Source organism: Babylonia areolata, chromosome 3 (assembly GCF_041734735.1).
Source record: "Babylonia areolata isolate BAREFJ2019XMU chromosome 3, ASM4173473v1, whole genome shotgun sequence".
Classification (NCBI taxonomy): domain Eukaryota; kingdom Metazoa; phylum Mollusca; class Gastropoda; order Neogastropoda; family Buccinidae; genus Babylonia; species Babylonia areolata.
In genome coordinates this window covers 615,001-630,000 of record NC_134878.1, presented here as the reverse complement: position 1 = coordinate 630,000, position 15,000 = coordinate 615,001, and the positions used below count along the sequence as shown (strand labels likewise).

Genomic DNA, 15,000 nt, shown 5'->3' with positions numbered 1-15,000 from the left:
ATAGTACAATTATACAGTGCTTTCAAACCTCTCACAATGACAGTACAATTATACACTGCTTTCAAACCTCTCACAATGACAGTACAATTATACACTGCTTTCAAACCTCTCAAAGCGCTTTTCAGTGTCACGTCAGTCAGACATGAAACACACAAGAACACACACACCCACCCACACACACACAAATACTGTGTGAAAGAAACAGACGCTGATCCATAGAATACTGATATGGAATGGAGTGGAGACTACTTGAAAAGGAATGTTTTTAGATCTGTTTTACCCACCCCCACCCATCCCGTTAACGGAATATGGCTGCCTACATGGTGGGGGTAAAAGCTCACTCGTACATATGAGTGAAGAACATGGGAGTAGCAGCCCATGAATGTAGAAGAAGCAGAAGAAGAAGAAACAGAAGATTTGTATTCAAGGACCTAAGTGAGGGACCCAGATGGACTGAAGAAGACGGTGAATTCCAGGTCTGTACAGCTGAAGAACTGAAAGCTCCCCTGCACCATTCCTCTCTCCACTGATCATAAAGATCACAATGGGTGACACTCCCGTCTTAACCCTTACGCCACTTGTCTGTGTCAGCCTGCTGGGAGTGAAACTAGGTCAGCTTGGCCATGACACTCCCGTCTTAACCCTTACGCCAGTTGTCTGTCAGTCAGCCTGCTGGGAGTGAAACTAGGTCAGCTTGGCCATGACACTCCCCTCTTAACCCTTACGCCACTTGTCTGTCAGTCAGCCTGCTGGGAGTGAAACTAGGTCAGCTTGGCCATGACACTCCCGTCTTAACCCTTACGCCACTTGTCTGTCAGTCAGCCTGCTGGGAGTGAAACTAGGTCAGCTTCAACAGAGCACAGCTGGAGACTGCCTGTGCAAGATTGACTGGGACACATGGGGGTTGCTGTTCTCAAACTACTATCTTTGGAACCTCTCAATCTTGCAGATTTAAAAAAATTTTTTTTTACACTAATGCAAAGAGATTGTTGCATATTGTAAATACTTGTTGTGAAAATCGATCATCACCTTTGCACGTCACACCCTGCTTGAAGCAGTAACACGCTGCCTTTTCCATGCATGGCCTTCCTCATCTTCCTCAGTGCTGCCATTGTCAGTTTCGTCATTTGGAGAATTAACACAGCCATCTAATTCTTTCCCTGAGTCACTATCAGCAGTGAATTGAGAGCTTCATCCATAATAATATTCACAGCGTCAGCTAAAGTATACTGACGTGAATCACGAACTCTGTTAGAAGCACTGGGTTGAGCGTCCATAGTGAGTGTTGAGCGATCGCAGTTCAGCTTGCTTAGTCTGCTGTCAAAACACACTGTGAAAATGACGTCTGGTTCAAAAACAAAGGCAATAGGATATTAAGGTTGAAGAAGAAGGACTGACCTTTCAACTTACGTAAACATTGTGACTTTGTATCATTGAGGGCAGAGAAGAGCATCATGGGAAGTCACTGTAATGGTTTTGTCAGCGGGCATCGCCATCAGTGACAAACCCCTGCAGTAACAGAGCATCGCCTTCAGTGACAAACCCCTGCAGTCAAAGAGCATCGCCTTCAGTGACAAACCCCTGCAGTAACAGAGCATCGCCATCAGTGACAAACCCCTGCAGTAACAGAGCATCGCCATCAGTGACAAACCCCTGCAGTAACAGAGCATCACCTTCAGTGACAAACCCCTGCAGTAACAGAGCATCACCTTCAGTGACAAACCCCTGCAGTAACAGAGCATCACCTTCAGTGACAAACCCCTGCAGTAACAGAGCATCACCTTCAGTGACAAACCCCTGCAGTAACAGAGCATCACCTTCAGTGACAAACCCCTGCAGTAACAGAGCATCGCCTTCAGTGACAAACCCCTGCAGTAACAGAGCATCGCCTTCAGTGACAAACCCCTGCAGTAACAGAGCATCACCTTCAGTGACAAACCCCTGCAGTAACAGAGCATCGCCTTCAGTGACAAACCCCTGCAGTCGAAGAGCATCGCCTTCAGTGACAAACCCCTGCAGTCGAAGAGCATCGCCTCCAGTGACAAACCCCTGCAGTCGAAGAGCATCACCTCCAGTGACAAACCCCTGCAGTCGAAGAGCATCACCTCCAGTGACAAACCCCTGCAGTCAAAGAGCATCACCTCCAGTGACAAACCCCTGCAGTCGAAGAGCATCGCCTCCAGTGACAAACCCCTGCAGTCGAAGAGCATCACCTTCAGTGACAAACCCCTGCAGTCGAAGAGCATCGCCATCAGTGACAAACCCCTGCAGTAGAAGAGCATCACCTCCAGTGACAAACCCCTGCAGTCGAAGAGCATCGCTTTCAGTGACAAACCCCTGCAGTTGAAGAGCATCGCCTCCAGTGACAAACCCCTGCAGTCGAAGAGCATCGCCTCCAGTGACAAACCCCTGCAGTCGAAGAGCATCGCTTTCAGTGACAAACCCCTGCAGTAACAGAGCATCGCTTTCAGTGACAAACCCCTGCAGTCGAAGAGCATCGCCTTCAGTGACAAACCCCTGCAGTCGAAGAGCATCACCTCCAGTGACAAACCCCTGCAGTCGAAGAGCATCGCTTTCAGTGACAAACCCCTGCAGTCGAAGAGCATCGCCTTCAGTGACAAACCCCTGCAGTCGAAGAGCATCGCCTCCAGTGACAAACCCCTGCAGTCGAAGAGCATCGCCTCCAGTGACAAACCCCTGCAGTCGAAGAGCATGGCCTCCAGTGACAAACCCCTGCAGTCGAAGAGCATCGCCTTCAGTGACAAACCCCTGCAGTCGAAGAGCATCGCCTCCAGTGGCATAAGGGTTAACACTCTGCACCCCGAGTACTGATTTATCTCTAACACCCTGTTGCTTCTTCTTGGACTGAGTTTGGCTATTTCTGTACAGCTGTGGGCACGTTCAGTTTCATTTCCTCAATAAGTTGTATTCTCACTTGGTGCTACCTGCTTCTTGGCTTTAGCCTCTCAGGTGTTCCCATGTGCTGTGAGCGTGTTTTTGATGTTTTGCATGTATGTTTTGTGTGTGAAGTGTGGCTGTGACAGTGCACTCAGCTCTTATATGGCTGGTCCACACAAACAGCAGCTGCACTGCTGTGGTACAAAGTGTCAGGGCAATGGTCCGACAGCCACACTCTCCTTGACACACATGTGATAAAATGAAAAGAAACATGACAATCCACATCAAAGCCGCACTCTCCTTGACACACACGTGATCAAGTGAACAGAAAGATGACAATCCACATCAAAGCCACACTCTCCTTGACAGGCATGTGATAAAGTGAACACAAAGATGACAATCCACATCAAAGCCACACTCTCCTTGACAGGCATGTGATAAAGTGAACACAAAGATGACAATCCACATCAAAGCCGCACTCTCCTTGACACACACGTGATCAAGTGAACAGAAAGATGACAATCCACATCAAAGCTACACTCTCCTTGACAGGCATGTGATAAAGTGAACAGAAACATGACAATCCACATCAAAGCCGCACTCTCCTTGACACGCATGTGATAAAGTGAACACAAAGATGACAATCCACATCAAAGCCACACTCTCCTTGACAGGCATGTGATAAAGTGAACACAAAGATGACAATCCACATCAAAGCCGCACTCTCCTTGACAGGCATGTGATCAAGTGAACACAAAGATGACAATCCACATCAAAGCCGCACTCTCCTTGACACACATGTGATAAAGTGAACACAAAGATGACAATCCACATCAAAGCCGCACTCTCCTTGACAGGCATGTGATAAAGTGAACACAAAGATGACAATCCACATCAAAGCCACACTCTCCTTGACACACATGTGATAAAGTGAACACAAAGATGACAATCCACATCAAAGCCGCACTCTCCTTGACAGGCATGTGATAAAGTGAACACAAAGATGACAATCCACATCAAAGCCGCACTCTCCTTGACACACATGTGATAAAGTGAACACAAAGATGACAATCCACATCAAAGCCGCACTCTCCTTGACAGGCATGTGATCAAGTGAACACAAAGATGACAATCCACATCAAAGCCGCACTCTCCTTGACAGGCATGTGATAAAGTGAACACAAAGATGACAATCCACATCAAAGCCGCAGGTCTTCTTCTTCGTTCACAGGCTGCAGCTCCCAAGTTAACTCTTATGTACACCAGTAGGCTTTTATGTGCATAACCGTTTTTACCCTGCCACTTAGGCAGCCATGCTCCATTTTCGGGGATAGCTGCAGATCAATATCTGAGAAGAATAAAAATTGTAAAAAGCAACAACAATGGAAGCCCCCGCACCCCCAAACCCCTGACACGTTTCCATTTCCGTACCTGTCAGGGTGGCACAGCAGAGGCACTGGCATCATGCCCTGTGGGTGGAGCACTCGGAGTCCGTCGCTCCGGACCAACAGCAACCAATCCCCCACCGGCTTCACTTCCCGCAGCTCTGGGTCAAGGTCATAAATGAAGGTCTCGGCCTTGACCTCTTGGTGGAATCTCAACTCTGAGAGGATCAGTGTGACGTCCTGTCCCTGGTCCCTTAAAACACTGTGGATATAAAAGTAGAGGTAAACGTCAAACACAGCAAATAAAATTTTGTACTTTAACTATTTCTATACAAAGGTATGTTATAGCGTACCTCATGCGCACAATGTTTTGTTACTGTGGTATGCTATAGCGTACCGCAAGTTAAAAAATTTGTAGTTCATAGGTTAACGGTCTTGTGCAAAACTAATCGGCACAGCTCTGTTCTGCTGTCCCCCAAAAGTGCACCTGTACTTTTATTGTGGCTGAGAATGCCGCTGTTTGAGTGAGAATGCCGCTGTTTGAGTGAGAATGCTGTTGTTTGAGTACAATACATGCGAGCGTACAGTCACCCAACTCTGCCTTCTCGTTTGCTCACTCAACAAGATGGTGTCTCTGTCAACTTAGGCAAGTACTGTGGCTCAAAGTCGGATGCAAACTGATTCTATTGTGGATATCCACTGTGCATACGCATTTGCCCATTCAAATGCTACAATTAGGAAGTTTCTATGGTTACAAAGGACCACATTTGTAAAATTTCTGTTATATGAGAAAAACTCACCCCCTTTATGTCAGTTGTGAAAAACATGGATTTTTTTTGTTCAAAATATGATAAATCAATCAATAAAAAAGTATAACAATAAACTTTGCCAAATGTTAGTCCATTCTATTCTTTATATCAACACAAAATTTCACAGCTGTATGTACTTGCATTCTTTTTTTTTTTTTTTTTAAGATATTTTTCTTATAACATAAACAAACGGCCAGTACAGTGAGTGCAATGAAGGAAGTCATGGAGCTGTATAGAATGTCAACCCATTCAACCAAGCTGAGTTTACATCCTCGGCAGGCTTCCATAATAATGATAATAATGGATACTTACACAGCACACTATCCAGAAATTTGCTGTAGGTGCTTTACAGAACACTTTTGTTTCCATAACACATTAAATCAACATTACGTGCACGTCATATTGATGTGGACAAAATGCAGAAAGTGCACTGATTTTCCCTAAATTACGAGCGGAAAGTACTGTAAGAGTTAGTTCCCTTTGTGTGCGGTTTATGCATATGTTGGATTGTGAAAAGCATTTCAGTGAGACAAATTCTGATGCTCGGGTGCAGGGCTGAGTGAGTTAAGATACTCCTTGTTAGCAACCACATGCACAGCCACCAACCACATGCACAGCCACCAACCACTCATACACCATTCAGGATATCATAACAAGTCAGACAAAATTTCAAGTTTTAACATTTACCAAGAAAAAAGGATATACGACAATCCCAGGCCTGATGGCTGTGAAAGGCTATGGAGCCTCTAACGTTTGACTCACACACAGCCTGTCGTGCATCAGTTCCTGCTGTACCTGTTCTCAATGTAGTAGAGGGATGGGACCTCTAACGTTTGACTCACACACAGCCTGTCGTGCATCAGTTCCTGCTGTACCTGTTCTCAATGTAGTAGAGGGATGGGACCTCTAACGTTTGACTCACACACAGCCTGTCGTGCATCAGTTCCTGCTGTACCTGTTCTCAATGTAGTAGACAGATGTAACCTCTAACGTTTAATTCACACATAGCCTGTTGCGCATCAGTTCCTGCTGTACCTGTTCTCAATGTAGTAGATAGATGGGACCTCTAACGTTTAACTCACACACAGCCTGTTGTGCATCAGTTCCTGCTGTACCTGTTCTCAATGTAGTAGATGGGACCTCTAACGTTTAACTCACACACAGCCTGTTGAGCATTAGTTCCTGCTGTACCTGTTCTCAATGTAGTAGAGGGATGGGACCTCTAACGTTTAACTCACACACAGCCTGTTGAACATTAGTTCCTGCTGTACCTGTTCTCAATGTAGTAGAGGGATGAGCCCAGCACACACTGGACGTCTCTGTGCTGCAGGTCGGCAGAACTATACTGCAGCACCTCCCCCCCCTGGCCAAACACTCTGCAATGCACCAACCACAATCAAGAGACGGGATCAACAGCAAATCAAAATGGATGCAACTGAAACAAATCAAACTGAACACAACTGAATTAAATCAAACTGTATAGAACTGAATCAGTTAAAAACTCAACAGAACTGAATCAAATAAAAACTCAACAGAGTTAAATAAAAACTCAACAGAACTGAGTCAAATAAAAACTCAACAGAACAGAGTCAAATAACAACAGAACTGGACTGAATGACAACTCAACAGAACAAAGTCAAATCAAAACAGAACAGAATCAAATCAAAACTGAACGGAACTGAGTCAGACTGAACATAATTGAACAGAATCGATCCAAACTGTACAGAAGTGAACTAAACGAAATCAAAATGGAGAAGAATCGAATGGCCAAAACAAAGCCATTGAAATGGTGTACACAATGGGGAAGAAAGCAAAACACAAAAACCCCAAACCAACCCCTGAAAAACAAAAAATCATAACAAGTCAAAATTCACATGAAACTGCATAACATCAGTTAATCTAATCATACCAGGTCAGGAAATCAGTCTTGATTTAAATCAGATTACCTCATAGATTAAATCCAATCCAATGCAGTGACACCAAACAAAGAGCACATTTAAACAGAGGCCGTGCCATTACAAACCAGTCATAACTCATCACATCACCAAACAAGTGATCTAAACAGAGGCCCTGTCATTACAAACCAGTCATAACTCACCACATCACCAAACAAGTGATCTAAACAGAGGCCCTGTCATTACAAACCAGTCACAACTCATCACATCACCAAACAAGTGATCTACACAGAGGCCCTGTCATTACAAACCAGTCACAACTCACCACATCACCAAACAAGTGATCTAAACAGAGGCCGTGTCATTACAAACCAGTCACAACTCATCACATCACCAAACAACAAGTGATCTACACAGAGGCCGTGCCATTACAAACCAGTCACAACTCACCACATCAAGACAAGACAAAATCTTTATTAATGAGGGTAATAGATAAGCAAGTAACATGCTTTTTTACATCCAGCCCTCGCCCTAAAGAGGGAATAAAGCTAAAAAAGCGAAAATGAGCACAAAATCAAAACACAATCAAAATATACCATTATTTCACCATTCAAAGCCATTCCACAAAAGGAAGGAAAAAAAAAAAAAATCATGAAATACACACACACACACACACACACAAACACACAAATGCACCCACTCAAGAGAGAGTGAGAGGGAACTCACAAATTGTCGAAAACAATGTTGGATTTCAGGTGACGTCAATTTTTGTGAATAGGTACATTTTTAGATTTTGCTTAAAGTTGTTGTGGTTAGTTATATTTTTTAAACGTGATGGTAAATTATTCCAATACGTTCCCCCGCTGTATGTTAGGCTGGACTTAAAAAGATCAAGATTTGGACGAGGTATATGCCACTTATGTACATGTCTTAAAACAACAAGTGATCCAAACCAGGAGGCAGCAAACTGACCACATGAACATCTGCTGACATCCATCCAGAAAACTATGTTGGTATGGCCCAATAACAAACCCCAATAGCCCTGTTCAAACAAACCTCCAATGAACCGTTGAAGAACAGGGGGACAGAAACTACACTATGAATAGACAATTGAAAATCTGTCTTCAAAATGATATCTGTACAAATCTGTCTCAATGGATGTCTCAGTGTTGGCATGTGGTGTAGTGTGTTGTGGTGTGCGTGATGGTGAATGTGCATTTGTGTGTGCATGTGCATTTGTTTGTGTGTGTGTGTGTGTGTGTGTGTGTGTGTGTCTGTGTGCATATGCATGTGTGTGTGTCTGTGTGTGTCTGTGTGCATATGCATGTGTATGTGTGTGTGTGTGCATATGCATGTGCGTGTGTGTGTGTGTGGGTATATGCATGTGTGTGTGTGTGTGTGTGTGTGTGTGTGTGTGTGTGTGTGTGCTCTGCCAGTGACTCATTCCATTGTCTTGCCTATAAGTCTTGATAACAGTGCCATGTGTTGTTAATTTCAGTAACCAACTTCCCCACCCCCCCACCCCCTAATTGACATTAGCTGTAAGCACTGTGGACCCCTGTGCTACGGAAGTTTAGCGCATTATAAATACCCCTGTGCTAAGGAAGTTTAGCGCATTATAAATACCCCTGTGCTAAGGGAGTTTAGCGCATTATAAATACCCCTGTGCTAAGTTTAGCGCATTATAAATACCCCTGTGCTACGGAAGTTTAGCGCATTATAAATACCCCTGTGCTAAGTTTAGCGCATTATAAATACCCCTGTGCTACGGAAGTTTAGCGCATTATAAATACCCCTGTGCTACGGAAGTTTAGCGCATTATAAATACCCCCGTGCTACAGAAGTTTAGCGCATTATAAATACCCCTGTGCTAAGGAAGTTTAGCGCATTATAAATACCCCTGCGCTAAGGAAGTTTAGCGCATTATAAATACCCCCGTGCTACAGAAGTTTAGCGCATTATAAATACCCCCGTGCTACGAAAGTTTAGCGCATTATAAATACCCCTGTGCTACGGAAGTTTAGCGCATTATAAATACCCCTGTGCTAAGGAAGTTTAGCGCATTATAAATACCCATTAGTAGGAAGGACTAGCACATGTCTAAATGTCTTTTGTATGAAATTCTTTTGGGTAAAAAACCAAAGAAAACTTATACAAGTAAAACAAAAAACAACAACAAAAACACCAAATTTGTTTCGCACAGTGCAGTGACAAGCTCTCCCAGGAGGCCAATTTCCATCATAATCATGTGAAAAAGTGTTTCAACATCAACAAGCAAAATCTACAAAACTGATGCACCGACAAAACTGAAAACTTGAGATAAAATCTGCAGATTAGTGTGTACCTGAGCTGCTGGTGATCGGTGACACGCAAACAAAGCACGTCTGACCTTGGCACTCTGTGACCTTGCCGACCCACGATGTCAAACTTACAGTCAGGCCTAAGATCGTCAAACACATAGGTCGTTGGAGAAGTGAACATCTCTTTGCTGCTGACATCCAAGAACTGCACAGATAGAAACAAAAGGCCATGGTCTGTGATAACTATAAAGTCTGAAAAACAACAGGTTCCAAAGAGCAAAACAAGTCAAAACCATTTGCATGATAACATCTATCTTCACAGGGTTTAGGTTTTTTTGTAGGACGCATTCAAATCTGAAATGACCCATTGATCTGATCGACCAGCAGTGACCTCCACCTTCATGTTCATGAAGTGAAAGCGAGGCTGAAGTCAGTGACAAGATGGCGGAGGAAGATGTGCTGGTTCTCTTCAACTCGGACACTGAAGACGAAGATTTTAGTGGATTCAGTGAGCAGGATGACGTTGAATAAATGTGACTATCCCTAAATTATGGATCTTATTTTCATTGTGTTTATTTATTATTTTTTTGTGGCACTAGCAGTATTTTCGCTTGCTTTTCTTTGTGTTGTTCCCGCTTCTGTTTATTTCATAACCTACAGTATCGACAGCTTTTCTGTTTTATCAGTATGTGTTCCGGTACCGGAAATAAGTGCGGCTTATAAACCAGTGCGGCTTATGTATGTATAAAGTTCAATTTTTTCCAAAATTTAGTGGGTGCGGTTTATATACCAGTGCGCTCAATAGACGGAACTTTACGGTAATCACACTTCTCTGTGAAACATTCATGTTGTTGATGGTGATGTTGTATTTGTATTTCTTTTTATCACAACAGATTTCTCTGTGTCAAATTTGGGCTGCTCTCCCCAGGGAGAGTGCGTTGCTACACTACAGTGCCACCAATTTTTTATATTTTTTCCTGAGTGCAGTTTTATTTGTTTTTCCTATCGAAGTGGATTTTTCAGATTCTCTCGCTTCCTATGCGGCCAGTTTTTTTGTTTTGTTTTTTTGCTGCCCCATTATCTGCACCGTTTCAGTGGCATTACTCCCACGCTGCTCATTTAGATTCCCCCATACACGGCCACACCCGGGTTCGTCCGTCACAGTTCCAGCGTCGGCAGTCCACAGGGAACCATTGATGTTAGGTCGCCAGGAGGCCACACACCAGAGGAGACCCTGCACTGCTGCTGAGTCACTTCGGTGGTGTTCAGTGGTGCCTGTTCTGTTTTAATGTACTTAGGACACCACCTACTAAGCCCCCTACTAACGACAATAATGGCTTAGTTGCAGAGCCAGACAGTGAGCATCCCTCCTAGAGTGGAGACCTCAAACAACAGCCCACCATGAATCTGCCGACACTGACGACAGTGACAGGACTCACCCCAAGCATGGAAGTGGAGGGGTATCGAAACTGAGGTCATCATGAGAGCAGGGCATGAAAGGCCACAGACTCTGAGACTATTTTGTTTATATTGATGACGATGAAGGAGAAGGAGGATGACGATGATGATGACGATGTTGCTATGGAGGTCCATTTTGGTTTGGGACTGCGTGACAAGGCTGTACTCTACGCTTCCTGTCATAATGATATCCCGGCGTTAACCAGGCCCGAGAGATACAGACACTTGCAGTGTTGGTCAGGTAATTAGAGCAACACACCCAAAGATGCATCCTTGAAGTGGATGACACTCAAATGTGTGGTCCCAGTCTCCCCATTTAAGCCCACAGCACACTCAACTCTGGGTAGGAGCCGGCCACGGGCCAAAAAACCCACCTCCACTGGGATTCAAACCTGCGTCCTCCAAGCCGTCAGTCCGCGACACTAACCACTTTGCCACGGCGGCTGGTCTAGGCGGCCGTATTACCTCTAGGCCATCACTCCACTCAAGGCAGAGCTGATGATGATGATGATGTGTGTGTATACATCTTTTGCTTAAATGTTTTTTGTTTTGTTTTTTGTTCGTTTTGATTGTTTGAAAGTATGTAGTTGTTAAATGTAAATGTCAAAATAATGTTCATCAAAAAAAATAACAACCAAAAAAACAAGAGCAGCACATACCATGAAAAACGAACAGCGCTTCTCGATAAAGCCCCGCAGAAAAACTGTGTGCCCATAGCTGACAAAGTCGACCACCTCGTACGCAAACTGCTCATGCTTTTTCAGCAAACCTTTGGGGTTAGGCGAGAATCTGTGTTTCAACCTGCTTCTGGCTGCCTTGCTCTTGTCCTTCTTGCTGTTTGCAATCTGCTCCAGGTACAGTCCAGTGGTCACCATGTCCTGCAAAGTGAAAGTAACTCTTTCACCACCAAGTTTGTGTGTGAAAAACACTCCCCAGCACCAAATAGTGTTTGATTCAAAGCTCTCATGCGCAGCCTGTGGCTCATGTGAAAACAACACAGAGGACTTGTTCACTTCAAACTGGGTCAGGGGGCGAAGCATAGTCATTGTTCTGTTGGCAGGAAACTACCTACAAACACGCAGAAGGAATACTTTTTGTCTCATCAAAGCACCACATACAGACAGAGAAAAACAAAACTAAAAATACACCTGCACTACAACACACTCACACACACACACCCCCACATGTACACACTTACATATTCTGAGCAGAATGCTGTATTGTGATGGAAGGTGTACTCAAGCCCCTTCAACGCTCGTTCCATATCTTTGGGCCTGCCTTCAAAGGTTTTCACGATCTTTTTCTCCGTCTCCTTTCAAACAAATCAAACATACAGACAAATGAAAAACCACACCCACAGCTGCAGCTGCAGTCGTCTGAGATGAGTTCAACACTTCTACAAGGGTTTATACAGTTGCACACCCCATTCAGTTCTGAAAAAAATAATCAGTCTTAACCCAAAATCGTGTTTACACTCAAATCAATTCAATTTCCTAAGTGACCAGTTAGTCACAGAGAGAGAGAGAGAGTGTGTGTGTGTGTGCACACGTGTGTGCGCGTGCATGCGCATGCATGTGCTTGTACATGTATGTGTGTGTGTGTTTCATTCAGTAGGGCTTTATTATAAACATATCTGTTCATCAATGATGACACTTCGTGGAAAATAATTCTGTCAACACACTCACTCACATGTATACAATTATTCCATCTTCTCTCTCTCTCTCTCTTCCTTTCTCTTTATGTCTTAGTCTGCCATTTTCACATGTATACAATTATTCCATCTTCTCTCTCTCTCTTCCTTTCTCTTTATGTCTTAGTCTGCCATTTTCATATGTATACAATTATTCCAGATTTTCTCTCTTTCTTTCTCTCTATGTCTTAGTCTGCCTTATTAACTGAAAGAGGTAAGTGTGCACTTACACTAAAACATACACTTTCTGTCTCTATCTCTCTCACACACACATTCATCAAATCATGCAGACACATACTAAAACACATACACTGACGTGCACATTTTCTCTGTCTCTCCTTCTCACACGAACACATCACACTGAGCATACAAACCCATGCACTCATGCGCACACACACATACTTAAATCACACACACTCTGTCTCTCTCACACAAAACCACATCAAAGCATGTTCACACACACACACACACACATACACACTCACTGTCACACACATACACATACACACACACACACACACTCCACACAGGCAACTCTCATTTAACATCTGCACAAATGAAAAGATGTCAAATAAAGGCACTATTAATACCAACTCACTTTTCGCAATGCTGTCTTGATGGTCTGCTTGAAGTTGAGTTTTGTGCGCGTACCGTTGGCAGATGTCAGTTGCAGATGGGCGACAGCAACGTGTGTCTTCAACACTGCCGTCCCCGCGCTCGTCAGAAGATGGACATGTCGGCCTGTGTCATCTGAGTACAGCTCTGTTGAGGTCAGAGCGTAGGACCCATCTGTTCAAACATCCAGGGTTAAAGGTTAAAGGTCAAAGGTCCCATTGCCTTTTACAGCCACAGGTCATTTGACGTCTTTCAAGCCTGTTGATTACAATGGTGGAGTACAGGATGCACAGAATTTCTCTCCAGCCATAGGTCATTTCACGTCTTTCAAGCCTGTTGATTACAATGGTGGATTACAGGGTACACAGAATTTTTCTCATGCCTGCACTGTAAAGTGCACACAAATTTTCATTTCAATGAAGTCTCAGAATTTAGGACTAAAACAGGAAATCAGCATACAGTTCAATCATGATCGTAGCCAGCACAGAACGTAAGGAACAGCACAAGGACAGGACTCACTCACTTGGATACTGAAATTCCACTGGGTCGCTGTCAAAATTTTGTGACAACCTGTGCCAGCTGTTGAACAGAGTTGTCTGCACATGGGTCTGACCTGGAGTTGATGGGAGAATCAGTTTTCTGAGGCATGGAAACAGAAAATCAAAAACTCACTTTGTTTCTTGCTTGAATCTTAAACCAAACAGAAACAAGGGAACAACACAAGACAAGAATCACTAGGTAACATTAAAAAAGAACAGTGAATTATGGGGAACAACACAAGACAAGAATCACTAGGTAACATTAAAAAAGAACAGTGAATTATGTGGAACAACACAAGACAAGAATCACTAGGTAACATTAAAAAAGAACAGTGAATTATGTGGAACAACACAAGACAAGAATCACTAGGTAACATTAAAAAAGAACAGTGAATTATGGGGAACAACACAAGACAAGGAACACGAGGTAACATTAAAAAAGAACAGTGAATTATGTGGAACAACACAAGACAAGAATCACTAGGTAACATTAAAAAAGAACAGTGAATTATGGGGAACAACACAAGACAAGAAACACGAGGTAACATTAAAAAAGAACAGTGAATTATGGGGAACAACACAAGACAAGAAACACGAGGTAACATTAAAAAAGAACAGTGAATTATGTGGAACAACACAAGACAAGAATCACTAGGTAACATTAAAAAAGAACAGTGCATTTTGGGGAACAACACAAGACAAGAATCACGAGGTAACATTAAAAAAGAACAGTGCATTTTGGTTTGTTGTTTGTTCCTTATCCCGCTGTCCTTCAATGAATGCATGGGGCAAGCCGCCAATCTGGCAATAATGCAACAAACCTTGGGTCGTTGACGTCTCTCATCATTTCTCTCTTGCTTGGAGTGAGCGAACATCACCACACTGCCAGGTAATCACATGAATCCTTAAATTTGTATAGCTGCCAATTTGACCTGTGTGAAGAAGACGGGCGCTATAGCCTAGCGGTTAAAACGTTGGTCTTTCAATCTATGGGTCTGGGGTTCGAACCTCGGTGACGGCGCCTGGAGGGTAAAGGGAGGAGATTTTTCCAATCTCCCAGGTCAACATATGTGCGGACCTGCTAGTGCCTGAACCCCCTTCGTGTGTGTACGCAAGCAGAAGATCAAATACGCACGTTAAAGATCCTGTAATTCATGTCAGCATTCGGTGGGTTATGGAAACAAGAATATACCCAGCATGCACACCCCCGAAAACGGAGTATGGCTGCCTACATGGTGGGGTAAAAACGGTCATACACGTAAAAGCCCACTTGTGTACATACGAGTGAACGTGGGAGTTGCAGTCCACGAATGAAGAAGAAGAAGAAGACCTGTGTGAAGTCAACCATTCTTCAGTTTTGTGCACTGATTTTGGACTGACTTCCCACGGGCTGAAGAATTTCTGGGGGGTG

At 43.7% G+C, this 15,000-nt stretch overlaps 1 protein-coding gene across 2 annotated transcripts in view; it reads right to left on the bottom strand.

Moving 5' to 3' along the window:
• Positions 1–15,000, bottom strand: part of LOC143279652 (uncharacterized) — a 49,499-nt gene that overhangs the window by 7,885 nt on the left and 26,614 nt on the right. The window contains exons 10-16 of one of the 2 annotated variants that reach the window (XM_076583683.1): positions 13,574–13,689; positions 13,034–13,224; positions 11,944–12,057; positions 11,405–11,623; positions 9,332–9,492; positions 6,364–6,468; positions 4,330–4,545 (exon numbers count right to left, since the gene is read on the bottom strand). In XM_076583683.1, the coding sequence (XP_076439798.1) occupies positions 4,330–4,545; positions 6,364–6,468; positions 9,332–9,492; positions 11,405–11,623; positions 11,944–12,057; positions 13,034–13,224; positions 13,574–13,689 (1,122 nt within the window). The remainder of the gene's footprint in view (positions 1–4,329; positions 4,546–6,363; positions 6,469–9,331; positions 9,493–11,404; positions 11,624–11,943; positions 12,058–13,033; positions 13,225–13,573; positions 13,690–15,000) is intronic. The other variant, XM_076583684.1, reaches the window with a different exon arrangement.